Source organism: Amblyraja radiata, chromosome 29 (genome assembly GCF_010909765.2).
Source record: "Amblyraja radiata isolate CabotCenter1 chromosome 29, sAmbRad1.1.pri, whole genome shotgun sequence".
NCBI lineage: Eukaryota > Metazoa > Chordata > Chondrichthyes > Rajiformes > Rajidae > Amblyraja > Amblyraja radiata.
The window spans coordinates 27,355,942-27,377,646 of NC_045984.1; the positions used below are offsets into that span (position 1 = coordinate 27,355,942).

Sequence of the window (21,705 nt, forward strand, 5' to 3'; positions counted from 1 at the left end):
CATAGACACAGAGTGCTGGAGTAACTCATTGGGTCAGGCGACATCTCGGGAAAGAAGGAACGGTTGACCTTTCGGGTCGAGACCCTTCTTCAGACCCGAAATGTCACCCATTCCTTCCCACCAGAGATGCGACCTGCTGAGTTACTCCAGCACTTTGTCTTCTTTTGTGTTTTTACCAGCATCTGTAGTTATTTGTTTCTACTACTTGTACAATGGCAATACCTTACTCAGTTTGTGCTTTTTTTTTTTTAATTCTATTTTATTTTTAATATGTTTTATTATTTATTATTATTTATTTATTTTTATGATACTGCCTGTAAGGGAAATTCATTTCGTTGTCTCTAACTGAGACAATGACAATAAATTTGAATACAATACAATACAATATGTAGGAAGGAACTGCAGATGCTGGTTTAAACCTAAGGTTGACACAAAACGTATCTGTCTGAAGAAGGGTCTCGACCCAAAACGTCACCTATCCATGTTCTCCAGGGATGCTGGATTTCTGACCTACTGAATTTCTCCAGCACTTTGTGTCTATCTTTGGTATCGATCAGCATCTGCCGTTCTGTGTTTCTGACCCGTTGAGTTACTCCGGCACTTTGTGACCAAATAAGTAAGGTGGGCAGATTAAGTGCAGGTAAAATTTAGTCCGGATTCGGGTATTATGGACAGGGAATGAAGTTTTACACATGCATCTTTGATGATGAAATAGCTAAAGCAAAAGTCTTTGTAAACTCGGCCCATTGAGTATCTAACCAATGCATAGAGGTCTATTAATAGCAGGAACAGAAAGATGATCTCCAGTCATTACATTGGAAACAAGCTGGAGATCACACTGTTGAAGCCTCTGGTTTGACCCATCCAAAGGGCCTTGTCAGACGAGATGTTTTCATTCCAAAATGTAGGCAATTTAAAAAATAATAATAATAATTAAGAATAATTTTATGAATAAAATCTCCATTGACAAAAAAAACAATGGGAAATATTTCAAATGGCAATCAGTAAAGTAAAGTATGCTTTATTGTCATTCAGACTTTTCAGTCTGAACGAAATTTCGTACCTTGCAGTCATAACATAGAATAAAATAACAAAACACACAATAAACACAGATTTAACATCCACAACAGTGAGTCTACCAGGTCCTCCTCACTGTGATGGAAGGCAAAAGTCTTAAAGTCCATCTGTAGAGGTTTGAAGATAACTCACCCACTAAAGAGCTGTATCTGGTAGAGATGCTGCCTCCCAGCGCCAGTGTTCGATCCTGACCACAGGTGCCGTCTGTGTGGAGTTTGCTCGTACTCCCTGTGACCACGTGGGTTTCCCCCGGGTACTGCGGTTTCCTCCCACATCCCAAAGACCTGCGGGTTTGCAGGTTAAATGGCTTCTGGAAATTGCTGCCGGTGTGGATGCAAAAGTGAGATAACATGGAACTGGTGCATAGGAAGGAACTGCAGATGCTGGTTTATACCAAAGATGAACACAAAATGCTGAGTGACTCAGCGGGTCAGCGGCATCTCCGGAGAAAAGGAATAGGTGGCATCTCGGGTAGGAGCCGTTCTTCAGATTCACTGGAACTAGTGTGAAAGGGTGATCGATGGTCGGTGTGGACTCGGTGGGCCGGAAGGCCTGTATCCATACTGTACCTTTAAACTAAACTAAGAGCTAGACAATAAAGAATGTGCCATAAGTTCATGACAAATGGAAATTACAGACAAAACACACGCATGAAGTAGCAGATTAGAAAAGATTAGTTCACTGCGACAGGGTCCTGGGTTAGATCATGACGTCAGGAGTTGTTCGTGCAGAGCAAAGCTGCAGAGTTTGCACATTCCCCCTGTGACCACGTGGGTGTCCACGCACCGATGGCTTTCCTCCAGGTGACCTAATTTAAGTTTAGTTTAGAGATACAGTGTGGAAAGTGGAAACAGTCCCTTCGGCCCATCGAGTCCGCGCTGACCAGACATCCCTGCACACTGACACTATCCTACACACACACACACACACTAGGGATAAGTTACAATTTTACCAATGCCATTTACCCAACAAATCTGTACGCCTTTGGAGTGTGGGGGGGAAACCGGGGCACCCGGAGAAAACCACGCGGTCTCAGGGAGAAAGTGCAAACTCCTTACAGACAGCACCGGTAGTCAGGTTCGCACCCGTGGCCTGTGTGGGTTTTCTCCCGAAGCTCCGATTTCCTCCCACACTCCAAAGGCGTACAGATTTGTAGGTTAATTGGTTTGGTATACTTGTAAATTATCCCTAGTGTGTGTAGGATTGTGTTAATGTACGGGACTAGCTGGTCGGCACGGACTCGGTGGGCCGAATGGCTGGTTTCCGCGCTGTATCTCTAAACTAAACTTAATACTGCACAGTTCACGTCTATATAAGATGATGAAGACATCAGCGATTAGTACAACGAAAATATGAAGTTACCAGACATCTCATTAATCATAGCGAAAACGCTGAATAAGCCAGATGTATATCCCTGGTGAACAGAGGCTTGAGAGACAATGTTATCTCGACTTTTAAAATTATGAAAGGGTTTGCGAGTGCATTCATACATGATATTTTTTTCATTTATAGCAGAGAGAGGCCCGATCCATTGTTTTTGGCCCTGCATTGATCCCATCTCGATCGCTCGCTATTAAATCCGATCAGGAATTCAGGATGGGCTCCTTTTCCCAGAAAGTGATGGGAATGTGGACAGCACTTCCCCGAGATGGGTTTTTAGGGGCAGCTGAATGCAGGAAAAATCTAGCTGCATGCAAGCTAGATGCAGGAAGCTAGATGCAGGAAAAATATTCCCAATGTTGGGCGAGTCCAGAACCAGGGGCCACAGTCTTAGAATAAAGGGAAGATCATTTAAGACTGAGGTGAGAAAAAACTTTTTCACCCAGAGAGTTGTGAATTTGTGAAATTCCCTGCCACAGAGGGCAGTGGAGGCCAAGTCACTGGATGGATTTAAGAGAGAGTTAGATAGAGCTCTAGGGGCTGGTGGAGTCAAGGAATATGGGGAGAAGGCAGGCACGGGTTATTGATAGGGAACGATCAGCGATGATCACAATGAATGGCGATGCTGGTTCGAAGGGCCGAATGGCCTCTTCCTGCACCTATTTTCTATGTTTCTATGTTAAGGGTTATTGGGAGAAGGCAGGAGAATGGGGCTGAAAGGGAGAGATAGATTAGCCATGATTGAATGGCGGAGTAGACTTGATGGGCCGAATGGCCTAATTCTAAACACAACCTCAATTGTTGGATCTACACACTGGGGATTGGATTTACACAATGGCCTAATTCTGCTCCTAGAACCTGTGAACATGGTGTGAAGCGTGAATTAAGAGTCAGAATGATGGATGGATTTAAGAGAGAGTTAGATGGAGCTCTGGGGGCTCGTGGAGTCAGGGGATATGGGGAGAAGGCAGGCACGGGTTATCAGATTACAAACATATCAAATCAACTTTCTAGTTTTAGCCACGGAGAAATAATCACCAACAGAGTGTTTAAAGAAGGGTCTCGACCCGAAACGTCGCTTATTTCCTTCGCTCCATGGATGCTGCCTCACCCGTTGAGTTTCTCCAGCATTTCTGTCTACCGAGTGTGTGATAACTATGTAACCCCCTCCCCTCCCCCCACGCATCTCTCTTTCTCTCTCTCCTCTCCCTACTTTCTCTCTACCTCTCTACGCCAATCCTCCCCTTCCCACCTTCCCCCATTTCTCACCGCCTTCATTCACCCCCATGATATTCCTGAGATGCAGATTGTAATTTTCCCTTTCTCTTCCCTGGAGAAGTGGGGATTACACAAACGCCAATCCCACTGAAGAATCCAGGAGCCTGAAGACTGCAACGACCAGGTTCAGGAATAGCCACTTCCCCACAGCCATCAGGCTATGAAACTCGGCTCGGACAAAACTCTGAACATTAATAGCCCATTATCTGTTATTTGCACGTTATCAGTTTATTTATCCATGTGTGTACATATTTATATAATGGTATATGGACACACTGATCTGTTTTGTAGTCAATGCCTACTATGTTCTGTGTTCAAAAAGGAACCGCAGATGCTGGAATATCGAAGGTACACAAAATTGCTGGGGAAACTCAGCAGGTGCAGCAGCATCTATGGAGCGAAGGAAATAGGCGACGTTTCGGGCCGAAACCCTTCTTCAGACCCTGAAGAAGGGTTTCGACCCGAAACGTCGCCTATTTCCTTCGCTCCATAGATGCTGCTGCGCCTACTATGTTCTGTTGTGCTGAAGCAAAGCAAGAATTTCATTGTCCTACCAGGGACACATGACAATAAATTCTCTTGAATCTTGATCTTGAATCTTGGGTCCGAGGTCATCCAGAGTGCAGAGACAGGACTGCCAATAAGGACATGCACCACATTGCAATCTCAATGTGATTTCAAAGGCAGATGTGGAATGGACGTTGGTTCAGTAAAATTTATTTCTATTTACTTTCCTCGTTTTTTTCTATATGCTCCTTCTCCCAACCGCGAATCACTTTTCACTGCCTCGTGCTTCACTCCCTTCCTTGGTCTCCCATCAGCCACAAATCTCCCCCATCCACTCATCCTGCCACACACCTTTCCTTCCTCTCTGCTCCTTCACCACAATTCTTTAGTCGGAGGGCGGCGAATCTGTGGAATTCTTTGCCACAGAAGGCTGTGGAGGACAAGTCAGTGGACATTTTTAAGGCAGAGATAAATAATAGATTTTTGATTAGTACAGGTGTCAGAGGTTACGGGGAGAAGGCAGGAGCACGGAGTTAGGAAGGAGAGATGGATCAGCCATGATTGAATAGCAGAGTAGACTTGATGGGCCGAATGGCCTAATTTTACTCCTATCCCTTATGACAATTCCTCCCCTCTCATTCTCACCCTCTTCCATAAATCCATACGTTCTGGAGCAGAATGAGTCCATTCGGCCCATCAAGTCTACTCCACCATTCAGTCGTGGCTGATCTATCTTTCCCTGCCAACCCCACCCCCCTGCCCTCTCCCCATAACCCCCTGATGCCCGTACTAATCAAGAATCCGTCGATTTCCACCTTAAAGATATCCATTGACTTGGCCTCCACAGATTCATCTCATTCTACCATTTCGCCCCTCCCGCTCTCTCCTCCACTTTCCCACCCATCTCCCCCTCTCCACCTGTCTCTCTCTCACTCTCTCCCCTCCATCACTCCCTCTCCCCTACCTCTTTCCTTCCCAACTCCCCTCCATCTTCCCCTCCCTACAACTTTCCAACCTCCTACTAACCTTCGCATCTCCCATCTCCTCTTTCATTCATTCACTCCCTTCCCCTTTTCTATCTTTCCCTCCTTCGCCACTTTCACTCTCTCCCTCCCTCCCCATCTCCCCACTTTTTCCTCTCTTTCCCCCTTTCCCTCCCTCCCATATTCCCTCCTTCCCCACTTTTACCCCCTTCCTGCTTTTCCTCCCTTCTTCTCTCCACCCTTCCCCTCCCACTCTGTCTCTCTCTTGCTCCCTCCCTCCCTCCCTCTTTCTCTCCTCTCCGGCCCTCCCTCCCTCCCTCTCTCTGTCTGTCCCAGTCCGTCTCTCCCTCCCATTCCTCTCCCTCCCTCTCTCTCGCTCCCCCCCGCAGACGGCAGCAGCGAGCTGTATTGGGAGACCCGTTAGTTACTTTGTTCTGATGCAGGCAGCGAGCGGAGCAGCGGCTTGGAGCCCGGGGACAGGCAGCGGGCAGCCGGCGCCGGAGGCAGCGGCCAGCCCGGACCACCCTGAGCCCAGCGCGGCCAACCGGCGCAAGGAACCGGAGCGGCGGGACTCGCGGAAACGGCGAGAGAGGAAGCGGCTGCTGGAGATAAACATGGGGTGAGTGAGAGAAAGTGGGAGAAAGTCCGAGAGAGAGAGAAGGAGGGAGGGAGCGAAAGAGTGGAAGAGAGATAGAAAGAGAGAAAGGGGAGAGGAGGAGAGGAGAGAAAGGGAGTGAGAGAGGGTGAGAAAGAGTAAAGGGGGAAAAGAGGTGGAATCAGGGGGAGGAGAAGGGAAGGGGGTGAGGATGGGGGAGTGAGGGAAGGGTAGGGGGGAGGAGAAGGAGGGAGGCAGAGCGTGGAAGGAAGGAAGGAAGGGGGGATGGGGAGGAGGAGGAGGAGAAGAGAGGGAGATTATGGAGGGAGGGGAAGGGAAGAAGGAAAGGAAGATTGATGAAACAATCGTGGCAATTAGAAAGAGAAGCAGAGAGAACGGGGAACAAGAAGACACAAGAGGATGCTAATGTGAGAATCTAGAGCCAAATACAAAGTGCTGGAGGAACTCAGCGGCTCAGGCAGCATCTGTGGAGGGAAATGGACTAAGGAGGGGTGCCAACCTGAGATGCCTCTGTGTGTGTGTGTGTGTGTGTATGTGTGTGTGTGTGAGAGAGAGAGGAGGGGGTGTGTGAGAGAGAGACTGAAGGAGTGAGAGAGAGACTGAAGGAGGGAGTGAGGGACAGAATTGAAGAGTGAGGGAGTGATACAAAGAGTGATTGATGGGGTGAAGAAAGGTGGAAGGGTGGGAAGAAGGGGAGAAGAAAAAGTAGAATGGGAGTGGGAGAGGTGGAGTGAGGGAGAGCACGCAGGAGGGATGGAGCAATGAGTTGTGGGCGGGAGAGTGACGATGAGGGAGAAGGGGAGGGTGAGAAGTCAAAGAATGAAAAAGGAGAGGGAAGAGTAACTGACCCACATTCAGTAGAGTGGAGAGTGGGAAACAGAGAACGAGTCAGACATGTACAATGTGACATTTGAATAGAGAGGGAGGCAGTGGGAGATGGATTACCTCAGCAACCGTGAACTTCTGTGGTCTGGATTTTTAGTTGCATTTTGCATTAATATGCATGAGTATTAAGGTTATGCATGTATTGAATTTTTGGATTATTATATATATCTGTGGGTATATATGCGGGTGCTATTAAACTGTGCAAGGAAGAATCTCATTGTTCCATTGTCGGTGCTTGTGACAATTAAACACTCTCGACTCTTGATTTTTGTCTCCAAAAATAAACTTTATTCAGGGTTATAAAAAATTTATACAAAACAAGAACAGGGCAAAAACTCTTCTGACATTCTCAGCGTTTATACGTTCATTAGTGTTAGATTCAGTAATGTTCACAAACTATCATTACACCCAGCACCCTTGCCACACATGTGCCCCCCCCCCCCCCCCGGGGTGATATCCCTTCCCCTGTTTGAGGGGCGTCTCCACCAGACCCTGCCTCCCCCCCCCCACCCCCTCCCCCACGATGTCCAGTTGCAGAGGGTCCCAAGACTGTGGTCCTCCCCCACAGAGCCTTGCCGTTGGCTGCACCGGGCTTCTGTGGGCCCCTCAGCACGTACCCTTGCAGTCTGGAGTGGGCCAGTCGACAACATTCCCCGACGGACATCTCGCTCCGCTGGGAGGTCAACAGGTTTCGGGCCAGACCTAAGAGCATCTTTCACCGAGTTGATGATCTTCCGGTCGCACTCGATGGCCGTCTCCGAATGTGTCCCTGGGAACGGACCCTTGGTGGTGAGAATAGACACAAAATGCTGGAGTAACCCAGTGGGACAGGCGGCATCACCAGAGAGAAGGAATGGGTGACGTTTCAGGTCGAGACCCTTCTTCAGACTGTGAGAGACAGCGCGCAGGAGCATAACAACACAGAGAGGAGCAGAGTGGAACTCTGTGTGTGAGTCCATCTCACCACAGTAAATCAGTAAGGATTCATACTGGGGGAGGAAAGAATCACCAGCCTCTCATCGGGAGCCTCGGGTGCCATTGGCATGATTTATATCGAGGATTCTCAGCACTAGAACCCATACTTTGAGTCACAGAAGGTATTTATCTTTTAACTATCCCAGAAATTTGATCCATTTACAGCTAAACCCGGGTACCGTTCGCAGACACAGTTTCCACAGCCTGGAGAACCAGGGTACTGGTTTTACCTTAAGTTTTGAGAACATGTAGGCAGATTTGGGTAGGGGTGGCACAGTGGCGCAGCGGTAGAGCTGCTGCCTTACAACGCCAGAGACCCGGGTTCAATCCTAACCATGGGTGCTGTCTGTACGGAGTTTGTACGTTCTCCCTGTGACCCCGTGGGTTTTCTCCAGGCGCTCCGGTTTTCTATCCCATTCCAAGGACGTGCAGGTTGGTAGGTTAATTGGCTTCGGTAAATGTTGTCGATTGTCCCTAGAGTGTGTAGTAAGATAGTGTTATGTACGGGGATAGCTGGTCGGCGCAGACTCGGTGGGCCGAAGGGCCTGTTTCCGTGCTGTATCTCTAAACCAAACTAAATTAATCCTTAATATAAAAAATAACCACCCAATAAAACATTGATGGCAGGACTGTGAATTGATTCAATTCTGCTATTGTAAGGGAAAGTTATAGGCACAGGGAATTGCAGATGTTGGTTGACAAAAAAAAAGACAAAACGTGCTGGAGTAACTCTGGCAGCATCTCTGGAGAACATGGGTAGGTGACATTTCGGGTCGGGATCCTTCTTCAGTGCTTTGAAGTCTTTCGACTTTAGAGATACAGTGTGGAACTGGCCCTTGAGCCCACCGTGTCTGCGCCGACCAACAATCACTGCATACACAACTAGGCAACTATCCTACACACAAGGGACAATTTACAATTTTACCAAAGCCAATTTACCTCCAAACCTGTACATCTTTGGAGTGTACACAAAAATGCTGGAGAAACTCAGCGGGTGCAGCAGCATCTATGGAGCGAAGGAAATAGGCGACGTTTCGGGAAGGAAATAGGCAACGTTTCGGGCCGAAACCCGGAAGGGTTTCGGGACGAAACGTTGCCTATTTCCTTCGCTCCATAGATGCTGCTGCACCCGCTGAGTTTCTCCAGCATTTTTGTGTACCTTCGATTTTCCAGCATCTGCAGTTCCTTCTTAAACATCTTCGGAGTGTGGGAGGTAACCGGAGCATCCCCGGAGAGAACCTACTACGCAGTCACGGTGGGGGAGAGCGTACAAACTCCGTACAGACAAGCACCCGTGGTCAGGATCAGACCCGGGTCTCTGGTGCTGTATGGCAACAGCTCCACCGTGCCTCACCTATGTTTTCTGGGGATGCTTGCCTGACCCGCTGAGTTACCCCAGCACTTTGTGGTTTTTCGGTGGAGGAAAACTGTCTGGAATCCTTGCCCATGCCAGGTTGTTCTCTGCCACATTTCCATGTATTTCAGCTTTATCCCCGATAACCTTCACTCGAGCAAACTGGAACATCCTTCACACCGGGTTCATTCCTGCCATTGTTTAACCATTCTCTTGTTGCTGTTAATTGCTTTTACTGAGAATTTGTTCTCAACGCCTCCACCCCACTTGAGATTTGGTAGCTGTATTCTTGTCCATGCCAATTAACCTGTTTTTATTTTTATATCCCCTTTTTGGATTTCATTGACATGACCAGTTCATAGAAACATAGAAACATAGAAATTAGGTGCAGGAGTAGGCCATTCGGCCCTTCGAGCCTGCACCGCCATTCAATATGATCATGGCTGATCATCCAACTCAGTATCCCGTACCTGCCTTCTCTCCATACCCTCTGATCCCCTTAGCCACAAGGGCCACATCTAACTCCCTCTTAAATATAGCCAATGAACTGGCCTCGACTACCCTCTGTGGCAGGGTTCCAGAGATTCACCACTCTCTGTGTGAAAAAAGTTCTTCTCATCTCGGTTTTAAAGGATTTCCCCCTTATTCTTAAGCTGTGACCCCTTGTCCTGGACTTCCCCAACATCGGGAGCAATCTTCCTGCATCTAGCCTGTCCAACCCCTTAAGAATTTTGTAAGTTTCTATAAGATCCCCTCTCAATCTCCTAAATTCTAGAGAGTATAAACCAAGTCTATCCAGTCTTTCTTCATAAGACAGTCCTGACATCCCAGGAATCAGTCTGGTGAACCTTCTCTGCACTCCCTCTATGGCAATAATGTCCTTCCTCAGATTTGGAGACCAAAACTGTACGCAATACTCCAGGTGTGGTCTCACCAAGACCCTGTACAACTGCAGTAGAACCTCCCTGCTCCTATACTCAAATCCTTTTGCTATGAAGTTCACCTGATAGGGTTGTGGTTACACCAACCTAGCATCTGGTACACCACCTCATCCCTGCTGCTCTGTACCCATCCCATCTTGACCCTGCTGGGGAGTGTCGTGGGAGCTTTTCCCTTGAATTAACTTGATCATCTTCAGTCAATAGACAATAGACAATAGGTGCAGGAGTAGGCCATTCGGCCCTTCGAGCCAGCACCGCCATTCAATGTGATCATGGCTGATCATCCCCAATCAGTACCCCGTTCCTGCCTTCTCCCCATATCCCCTGACTCCGCTATTTTTAAGAGCCCTATCTAGCTCTCTCTTGAAAGCATCCAGAGAACCTGCCTTCACCGCTGTTCCACAGACTCACCACTCTCTGTGAGAAAAAGTGTTTCCTCGTCTCCGATCTAATTGGCTTACTCCGTATTCTTAAATAGCCCTACATCTAATTGAATTGAATAGAGTGCTGGCACGAAGGGCCGAATGGCCTACTCCTGCACCTATTGTCTATTGTCTAAAGGTACAGCGTGGAAACAGGCCCTTCGGTCCACCGAGTCCACGCCGACCACCCATTCACACTGGTTCTATGTCACCTCACTTTCTCACCCACTCCCTACACACTCGATGCTGGTTTAAACCAAAGATAGACACAAAAAGCAGGAGTAACTCAGCGGGACAGGCAGCATCTCTGGCGAGAAGGAATGGGTGACGTTTCGGGTTGCGAAACGCCTGAAGAAGGGTCTCAACCCAAAATGTCACCCATTCCTTCTCTCCAGAGATGCTGCCTGTCCTGCTGAGTTACTCCAGCTTTTTGTGTCTATCTTCCCTACACACTAAGGGCAGTTTTCAGCGACCGACCAACATAAACCCACACGCCTTTGGCAAGTGGGAGGTAACCAGAGCACACGGAGAAAACCCACATGGTCACAGGGAGAACGTGCAAACTCCACACAGGCAGCACCCGAGGTCAGGATCGAACCTGGGTCTCTGGCGCTGTGCGGTAGCGGCTATACCAGCTGCATCACTGTGCTGCCCAATCTCCCCAACATCAGACGTTTATCCAGGGTGGAAATGTCAAAGACTAGAAGGCAAATTGTGACGGTTAGAGAGGAAAATATGCATGTTTTTTAACACAGAAGGTGGTGGGTGTCTGGAACGTGATGCCGGGGGGAGGGTGGTGGAGGCAGATATGATAGTGGCATTTAAGAGGATTTTAGATGGGCATGTGGATATGCAGGGGAATGGAAGGATATGGATCACATGCTGGCAGAGGAGATTAACTTAACTTGGCATCATGTTCGGCACAGACATTGTGTGCTGAAGAGCGTGTTCCTACACTGTACTATTCTATGTCCTGTACATCACCACACCCCTCCACTCTGGCATCTCGATCATACATGATTTTAATTGTTTCTTCATTAGTAGCATGGTGGTGCAGCGGTAGAGTTGCTTCCTTACAGTGCCAGAGATCTGGGTTTGATCCTCACTACGGGTGCTGTCTGTATGGAGTTTGTAACTTCTCCCTGTGACTGCCTGGGATTTCTCTGGGTGCTCCGGTTTCCTCCCACATTACAAAGACGTGCGGGTTCATAGGTTAATTGACTCCTGTACATTGCCCCTAGAGTGTAGGATAGAACTAGTGTATTGGTGATCGCTGGTTGGCCTGGACTCGGTGGGCCGAAGGGCCTGTTTCCAGATTGAATATCTAAACCAAACTAAAGCTATGAGGTAAGCCTCCTTGAATCTAAGATTTCAAGAGCGAGTTAGATTTAGCTCCTGGAGCTAAAGGAATCAAGGGTTATGGGGAAAAAGCAGGAACGGGGTACTGATTTTAAATGATCAGCCATGATGATATTGAATGGCGGTGCTGGCTCGAAGGGCCGAATGGCCTACCCCTGCACCTATTTTTCTATGTTTCCGAGCTCTGGAATTCCCTCCTTAAGGGGGGAATTCCATAAGGTTAATTCCCGGGATGGCGGGATTGTCATATGCTGAGAGCATGGAGCAGCTGGGCTTGTACACTCTGGAGTTTCGAAGGATGAGAGGGAATCTCATTGAAACTTATAAGATTGTTAAGTGTTTGGACACCTAGAGGCAGGAAACATGTTCCCGATGTTGGGGGAGTCCAGAACCAGGGGCCACAGTTTAAGAATAAGGAGTAAGCCATTTAGAACGGAGACGAGGAAACACTTTTTCTCACGGAGAGTGGTGAGAGTGTTGAATAAACTCAGAGGGCGGTGGAGGCGGGTTCTCTGGATGCTTTCAAGAGAGAGCTAGATAGGACTCTTAAAAATAGCGGAGTCAGGGGATATGGGGAGAAGGCAGGAATGAGGTACTGATTGGGGATGATCAGCCATGATCACATTGAAAGGTGGTGCTGGCTCGAAGGGCCGAATGACCTACTCCTGCACCTGTTGTCTATTGAGATTCTCCATCTCTCTACCTACTCCCTCTTCCTATAAGTCCCCAGTCAAAAGCCAATTATTCAGCTCAACCTTAGGCTATCACTCCCCAGTAAAATTCTTCCTTGGTTTAACTTCATCTTTGGTTTACTCGCACCTCAGCAAAGTGTGCTGGCGTAGTTTTTATGGTGTTTATATAAGCTACTTGTTATGGTTGCTGCATGTTCAATTGTTCAATGCAACAAAGAGTTTGTTGTTTTATATTGCATAATTTAACATGGCATATTGTTCTGCTGTTAAAAAACACCTATGTCCCTGTTAACTTTACAAAGTGCGTTTGACAATGAATTGCATCCTCAGGGCACAGAGTTGAATTGTGAGGACCCGACCAGAAACGTCATCTGTACATTCCCTCCACAGATGCTGCCTGACATAATGCTGACTGAGTTCCTCCAACATTGTGGGCTTTGCTCAAGATTGCACCACCTGCAGTTTCTTGTGTCTCCCTGAATTGTTGTTTAGTCGAACTGTGGAATTTAGAAAACGGTTCAAGCTCCAGTAATCAGTAATCCAGTGATTTTTTCTTCTCTCTCCAAGAGTATTTAACATCTGGAACAATGCAGAGCCTGGAATGAGTTTGATTCCAGGATACAATGCTAGTTGTGGCTGTGCTGGGTGATCTAGTGGCGCAGCGGGTAGAGCTGCTGCATCACAGTGCCAGAGACCCGGGTCCGATCCTGACCTCAGGTGCTGCTGTCTGTGTGGAGTTCGCACGTTCTCCCCGTGGCCGTGTGGGTTTTCTCTGGGTGCTCCAGTTTCCTCCCACATCCCAAAGACCTGCGGGTTTGTAGGATAAATGACCCTCTGTAAAATTGCCCCTAGTTTGTAGGGAGTGGATGAGAAAATTGAATAATATAGAGCTAGTGTAAATGGGTGATGGATGGTTGGCGTGGACCTGGTGGGCCGAAGGGCCTGTTTCCGTGCTGTTTCTCCACACTAAATCTAAAGCTCAGCAGACGTGGCCATCACTGCAGGCAGTGGCTTTGTATCGGATTCCTGGCATCTTTCTCTGCTTGAAGTGATCGGATTGTGTCCAGCAGTTTGCAGACTCTTTGGAAGAGCACATAGGGGAAGGAGAGTGGGTGTGCTATAAGTGATAGGAGCAGAATTAGGCCATTCGGCCCATCAAGTCTACTCCACCATTCAACCGTGGCTGATCTATCTTCCCCTCTCAACCCCATTCTCCTGCCTTCTCCCCATAACCCTGACACCCGTACTAATCAAGAACCCCTCTATCTCTGCCTTAAAAATATCCATTGGCCTCCGCAGCCTTCTGTGGCAATTAATTCTGCAGATTCACCACCCTCTGACTAAAGACGTCCCTCGTCATCTCCTTCCTAAAGGAACGTCCTTTAATCATGAGGCCTTGACCTCTGGTCAGAGACTTTCCCGCTTGTAGAAACATCCACTTCTCCACATCCACTCTATCCAGGCCACCGGGAGGTCGACAGAGATCTCGAAACCCAGGCACGTGGCAACTAATTTCAAGAAATGTCAGTAATTAATTAGACGATGTAAAGATTGCAAAGCAAAGAAGCGGTTGTTGCTGGAAGAGAAGAAGGATGGAGAGGGCAGGGAGGGATGGTTATTCGGCCGAGACTGAGTTGAATGTAAAATGGAAATGGCCAAGAAGTTATCGTGGTCTTATTTAATCTGTGAGAAAACTACCGGCCGCACAACAAATAGCTGCTCAGGAAGAACAATCCAACAGTTTGTAGATTAATTGGCATCTGTGCATGGTAAATTGTCCCTAATGTGTAGGGTAGTGCTAGTATCCGGGGTGATCGCTGGTTGGCCCAGACTCAGTGGGCCGAAGGGCCTGTTTCCACCCTGTATCTCTAAAGCCTGCTGCAGTAGATGACTGAGTGTAATACGGTGGATCAGGCCGTGGGCTTGGGAGAGGAACATGATATGGCTTCACGTATTGTGTGTGTGTGTGTGTGTGGATTCGGAGGCTTTTATCGAGACAACAGTGACGCTACCTCTGCAGTGTAATGTGTAAACGACTTGCGGGGTGAAGATAAATGTTAGTTGCTGATGTTGGGGAGTGTGAGGAGGTTTTATGGTCACTCAGACTGGTGATTGTGAACTGACAGATCCTGTACTATCTACTGAAATATTTACTGTAATATCTACTGAATCTCAGACACTCAAGATCAATGCTAGTCACGAGGGTCTGTGGAGTTGTATGTAACAGTCCATTTTCCAAGATATCCCAGCATTACTTCCATCGGGCACAGAGGTGATAAAAAACCCGAAACATCTCTGCTTCTGTCCGTCTGTCTCACGTCCATCCCTTACTCCCCTCCTGCTCTCTCTCTCTCCCTCCTCTTGCCTCTCTGTCTACCCCTTCTGTGTCTCCCCCTCTCTGCCCCCCCCCCCCCCCCCGTCCTTGCCTCACCTCTTTCTCCTCTCGTCCCTCCTCACTTTCACTCCTCACTTTCACCCCTCTGGTCTTCCCCCCCCACCCACCACCCCACTTCTCTTCTCCCTCCCCTTTCCCACTCTCTGCTCTCCCACCCTTTCTGCCCCTCTGTTCTACCCTCCCTCTCTTCCCCCTCTCTCCCCTCCTCTCGCCCCCCTCCTCTCGCCCCCTCCCCTCTCCCCCCTACTCTCTCCCCCCCTTTCTCCCCCCTCCTCTCCCCCCCCCTTTTCCCCCCCCTCTCTACCCACCCGCTCTCTACCTCTACCCCCCCCCCCCTCTGTCCCCCCTCCTCACCCCAGCTCCTCCCTGCAGCTGACACAGATAAATGTCCTCTCTGTACCACAGCTTTCTCTCCACGTGACTGAATGTCACAAGACGTGGCACTGCTGGGATTAGAAACCAGGCCAGCAGCTGAGGCTCTGCTGCCTTTTTATAATCGTGGCCTTGAGAAATTAAACCCTGGGGGAGGGGGCGGGCAGGGTGGGGGAGGGGGCGGGGAGGGGAGAGATGGGCAGGAGGTGGGGGGAGGGGATGCATGGGCAGGAGGTGGGAGAGGGGTGAGCAGTGGGCAGGGAGGGGGACGGGATGGGCACGAGGTGGTGGAGGGGGCGGGGGGGGTTGGAGTGTTTGGGGCAGGGGAAGACGGGGAGGGGAGTGATAGGGCGGGGGACGGGAGGGGTGGGGCAAGGGAGCGCGGGGGAGGGGTGATGGGGTGGGGGGCGGGTCGGACAGAAGATGGGAGAGGGGTGAGCAGTTGGTAGGGAGGGTGGGCAGGGGACAGGCAAGAGGTGGCTGAGGAGACGGGGTTAGGGGCAGGCGGTGGAATTATGTGCAGGAGGGGGGAGGAGCAAGCAGGGAAGGGGGTAGGGGCTAGGGGGGCAGACAGGTGGAGCAGGGGGCGAGGAGGGGGTGGGTATGGAGAACATGGCCGTGGGAGGGAGGGACCAAGAAGCAGGGGCTATAAAGGGGGGGGGGGGCGGGGAGGAATTTGTAGGGAGACCAATCTAGGAGCCATCATGGGAGAAGAGTTAATGGGAAGTAGGGCCAAAGGGCCATTGAGTATCGGATGGGTAAATGGGGAGGTCCATTTGGGGGAAAGTGTAGAGGGTCTGTTGCTGGGGGAGAGGAGGCACTGAGAGAAAATGGAGAGGACCATTGGGGAAGGGGAAAAGGAGAGGAACTGTTAGGGGTAAGAGGAGATGGCGATTATATAGAAAATAGGTGCAGGAGTAGGCCATTTGGCCCTTCGAGCCAGCACCACCATTCAATGTGATCTTGGCTGATCATGCAAAATCAGTACCCCGTTCCTGCTTTTTCCCCTTATCGCTTGATTCCTTTAGCTCTGAGCTAAATGTAACTCTCTCTTGAATTGGCCTCCACTGCCTTCTGTGGCAGAGAATTCCACAGATTCACAACTCTGGGTGAAAACGTTTTTTTCCTCATCTCAGTCCTAAATGGCCTGCCCCTTATTCTTAAACTGTGACCTCTGGTTCTGGACTCCTCCAACATCGGGAACATTTTTCCTGCATCTAGCCTGTCCAATCCCTTAAGAATGTTAGATGTGTCTATAAGATTCGTTTAATGGAGAAGGTTGACTAGGAGCAAGAGGATAGCCAGTGGGGGAAGAGGAGGGGGTAATTGGGAGGAAGAGGGACAGGTGTCAGAGGTTAGGGGGAGAAGGCAGGAGAATGGGCTTAGGAGGGAGAGATAGATCAGCCATGATTGAATGGCGGAGTTGACTTGATCGGCCGAATGGACTAATTCTGCTCCTGTCATTTATGATCTTACGAAGAGGAGAGGGGCAATTAAGGTAAAAAGAAAAGTAGCCATTGAGAGGGGAATTGGAGAGGAGCGATTGGGAGTGCAATGGAGAAGGAGGTCACCAGCGGGGGAGGTAGAGGGGGAATGTGGGGGAACAGCCGAGAACCAAGGGGGGCCGCAAATGGAATGTGTTAAAAATGGTTGTGTAAAATGTAGCTTTGTCGTCCCGCCTTTACATGGCGACTCTTTGCATACCTTGGGAACGCAAAACAAAGAATATCACTCTGACTTGTCACACGTGACAGTAGAGTATCATTCATTCATTCAGGGCATTTGAGGAAAAAAGAAAAAGGGGCCTGAGCCGGTAAAACAGGATTGTGAATCTTTGGAATCGTATTCCACAGAGGGTTTAGGTTAGTTTAATTTAGAGATACAGCACGGAAACAGGCCATTCGGCCCACTGAGTCCGCACCGACCAGCCATCCCCGCACACTAACACTATCACACACACACGCACACACACACACACACACACACACACACACACACACACACACACACACACACACACGCACGCACACACACACACACACACACACACACACTAGGGACAATTTACATTTGTACCAAGCCAATGAACCTACAAAACTGTATGTCTCTGGACGTGTGGGACGAAATCGAAGATCTTGGAGAAAACACACGCAGGTCACGGGGAGAACGTACAAACTCCGCACAGACGGCGCCCGTGGTCAGGATCGAACCCGGGTCTCTGGCGCTGGTGGGCAGTAGCTCTACCGCTGCGCCACCATGCCGCCCTTGTTGTGATGTTTCTCTGAGGAAAGGTTGGACGGTATTGGGCCCGTACCCACTGGGATAAGCCGAAAAATATTGGATTCCCAGAAGGGTTAACAAGGCAGATGGTTCCACTCAATCTGAAACTGAAGGATTAAGTTACAGAACAAACGGTCGGCCACTGGAGTATGGGAGGAGGAATCCGATCTGTCAGGGGGCTGGGCGTCTTGTTGAGTTCTCTACCGCAGCAGCACCGGGGGACAGGAGGATGTGGGACTTCCACACACTGAGGAAGCACAGCCGTCAGATACACCTCAGGGTGAGTCAGGCAGACAATCCGACAGTCCCATTGCCCCCCCCCCCCCTTAAGAATAAGGGGCAGGCCATTTAGGACTGAGATGAGAAAAACTTTTTCACTCAGAAAGTTGTGTATCTGTGGAATTCTCTTTCACAGAAGACACTGGATGTTTTTAAAAGAGAGTTAGATTTAACTCTTGGGGCTAACAGAATCAAGGGATATGGGGGGAAAGCAGGAACGGGGTACTGATTTTGAATGTCCAGCCATGATCATATTGAATGACGGTGCTGGCTCGAAGGGCCGAATGGCCTACTCCTGCACCTACTTTTCTTTGTTCTATGTATTCTAAGAACAGTCATGTTCACAAGTGATAGGAGCAGAATTAGGCCATTCAGCCCATCAGGTCTATTCTGCCATGGTTGATCTATCCTTCCATCTTCATCCCATTTTCTTGCATGAATACTATTGCATGATAGAATCTATCTATCTCTGCCTTAAAAATGTCCATTGACTTGGCCTCCACAGCCTTCTGTGACAACGAATGCCACAGATTCACCACCCTCTGACTAATGAAATTCCTCTTCATCTCCTTCCTGAAGGAATGTCCTTTAATTCTGAGGCTGGGACCTCTGGTCCTAGACTCTCCCATTAGTGGAAACATCCTCTCCACATCAACTCTGTCCAGGCCAGCGTGGGGGGGGGGGGGGGGGTCAGTCAGGAGAGCGATGGGTTAGCGAGAGAGAGAGTTGGTGTGAGAGACTAAAGGAGCTTGTGTTTGTTGTTGTTTAGTACATTCGTTGGTGTGCTTACAGGGAAAAACACAACCATTGATGCTACCACACTCTTCCCCCACCCACACCCCTTGTACTTGTGTATGACCTGATTAGCTCATGTATAGTATGATTTGACTGGGTAGCAAACAATGTTTTTCACTGGTACACAAAATGCTGGAGAAACTCAGCGGGTGCAGCAGCATCTATGGAGCGAAGGATATAGGCGACGTTTCGGGCCGAAACCCTTCTTCAGGCTGATGGAGGGGTGGGGGGGAGAAGGAAGGAAAAAGGGAGGAGGAGGAGCCCGAGGGCGGGGGGATGGGAGGAGATATTTTCACTGTATCTTGGTTCATGTGACAATAATAACCTAATACCAAAATTCCTCTCAACCCTAGATTCATTGTCCACAGTCTCAAATCATGGTTTCTTTAACCCTGACTGCACAACTGCAGATATATCCAGTATGAAGAAGGGTCCCAATCTGCAATCTCCCCATACATCAGTCTGAATAAGGGCTTCAGCCCGAAACGTTGCCTATTTCCTTCGCTCCATAGATGCTGCTGCACCCACTGAGTTTCTCCAGCACCTTTGTCTACCTCCCAATCTGCAATATTGTCTATCCATTTCCTCCACAGATGCTGCCTGACCTGCAGAGTTCCTCCAGCACTTTGTACTTTAGTTTAGAGATACAGATTTAGTTTCGAAGGTCCTTCAGCCCACCGAGTTGGTGCTGACCAGCGATCACCCCGTACACTAGCATTATCCTACACACTAGGGACAATTTACAGAAGTTAATTAACTGTCAAACCTGTACATCTTTGGAGTGTGGGAGGAAACCGGAGCACCCGGAGAAAACCCACCTGGTCACAGGGTTTTTTCCTATTTTCAGGGTGTATCTTTATTTATTTTTTAATTTTTAAAATTTTATTAGAAGTAAGTACAATAATATGGTACCATAGATACCTAGTATATATTGACATGTTACATTTCATGTACAGCTTTTTTTCCCTTTTTTTTTCCTGGTGTATCTTTAAACTAAACACAGCCAATTGCAGCCGTCCTTTTTCTCCAGAGAAGCTGCCTGACCCGCTGAGTTCCTCCATCACTTTGTGTCTATCTTTAAACTAATTGCAACCTCCAGTGAGAAGAAGGAGCTATTCCACTGGGGACTGACTGGCATCACTGGAGGTTCAGTGGCTCCAGCACCGTCCTCTGGGATGTTTCCTATCCGGCACCTGGGGAGAGTTGGGCAACCCTGTGTTTTTCTGGCGTGTGTTTGCCGTGGTGAGGCTTGGTTCACCGTGCACATCGTTCCTGGTTACTGATGGCCATGGAGGGGCCGAGTGTCACACTGTGGAGAGCTCTCTCCCAGCTAAACTAACCCAACACCAGGCTCCATCTCAGCAGCCCTGTGCCAGTGGCTAGTCATAACAGTGAAGCATCAAAGGAATGGGGGGGGGGGGGGGGAGAGAGCTGGATTCTAGCTGTAATCTGTGGGGTGTCTGTGTACATCTCTCTATCATTGTCTCTCTTCCTCTTTCTCCCCTATCTCTCTCTTCCCCCTACTCCCTCTCTTGTCCCTTCCTCTCTTACCCCTTCCCTCCATTTTTCTTCCCTTCTCCATCTCCCCTTCGTTCCTCCCTCTCTCTCCCCTTCTCCCTCTCTAGCTCCTCCCCATCTCCCTCTTTCTCCCATCCTTCCTCTCTCTCCCCATCTCTCTGTCTCTCTCTCTCCATATGTCTCTTCCTTCTCCCCTTCCTCTTCCTCACTCCTACCACCTCTCCCCTTCATCCCCTCTCCCCTCCCCTCCCCCTCTCCCCTCCAGTCTCTTCCTCCTATAAACCTATACTCTCTCGTTTTTGATTCCCTTTCGCTGGGAAATTATCACCTTACTTACATCACATTCCAGCTTGTTTATCACATTCCACCTTATCTATCCATGCTCCCCATGCTTTTATACACCTCTACAAGGTCACCGCTCAGTCTATGATGCTTCAAAGTACAAAGTCCCAGTCTCGTCTACCTCCCCCTATAGCTCACGTCCTCGAGTCCTGGCAACATTCTCGTAAATCTTCACTACACTCTTTCCAGCTTAATCATGTCCTTGCCACAGGGGGCTAAACATATCATCACCAGCATAGATCCGCTCTGTCCATGCGTGCAAACAATTCAGAGATACAGAGTGGAAACAGGCCCTTCAGCCCACTGAGTCCGCGCTGACCAACAATCACCCGTTCATTGTTCTAGTTCTATCCTACACTCTCGGGGGCAATTTACAGAAGCCAATTAACCTACAAACCTGCACGTCTTTGGAATGCGGGAGGAAACCAGAGCACCCGGAGGAAACCCACCCGGTCACGGGGAGAACGTACAAACTCCGTACAGACAGCACCCGTAGTCAGGATCGAACCTGGGTCCCTGGCGCGTGAGGCAGTAACTCTACCGCTGTGCCACTGTGCAGCCCCAATTTCTTTGCTGTCCATTTAACCAGTTCCATACTTCGCAATGATGTATCCCTCTCGGGATCACACCGTCCACAGTCTGGGAACCACCCTGCCTGCGGTCATCTCCTGCACGCCCTGATTTGACCTGATCTTTTCTCGCCTGCATTTTTTTTGCACCCCCCCCCATCCCTCTCTACTCCCAGTCTGAAGGGTCCCGACCCGAAACATCACCTATCCACGTTCTTCATAGCTGCTGCCTGACCCGCTGGGTTACTCCGGCACTCTGTGTGCGTGTCTTTGACCTGTAGTTTCCCGTTGCAGGGAGCAGCCGATCTTCAGCGCTCGAGCCCACGTTTTCCAAATTGACCCGACGACGAAACGCAACTGGATCCCAGCCAGCAAGCACGCCGTCACCGTCTCCTTCTTCTACGACAGCACCCGCAACGTATACCGCATCATCAGCGTCGGAGGCACCAAGGTAACCCTGGGCCAACGAGAGTGTCCGAGGCACAAACCCCACACTCATGGGATGGGATGGGATGGGATGGGATGGGATGGGATGAAACTGTGCCCGGGGGGGTCACACAAATACACTGCACATCACTCACTCAGAGGGTGGTGGGCGTATGGAATGAGCTGCCAGAGGACGTAGTTGAGGCAGGTAGTATAATGGGATTTAAATGACACCTGAAGATAGACACAAAAAAGCTGAG

The 21,705-nt window shown here is 49.3% G+C and overlaps 1 protein-coding gene across 3 annotated transcripts in view; it reads left to right on the forward strand.

Moving 5' to 3' along the window:
• Positions 1-21,705, forward strand: part of homer3 (homer scaffold protein 3) — a 37,774-nt gene that overhangs the window by 321 nt on the left and 15,748 nt on the right. The window contains exons 2-3 of one of the 3 annotated variants that reach the window (XM_033047010.1): positions 5,669-5,844; positions 21,314-21,470. In XM_033047010.1, the coding sequence (XP_032902901.1) occupies positions 5,840-5,844; positions 21,314-21,470 (162 nt within the window). In that variant the 5' untranslated portion in view covers positions 5,669-5,839. Of the gene's footprint in view, positions 1-5,573; positions 5,845-21,313; positions 21,471-21,705 lie in introns of those variants that run through there. The other 2 variants (XM_033047009.1, XM_033047008.1) reach the window with 2 other exon arrangements.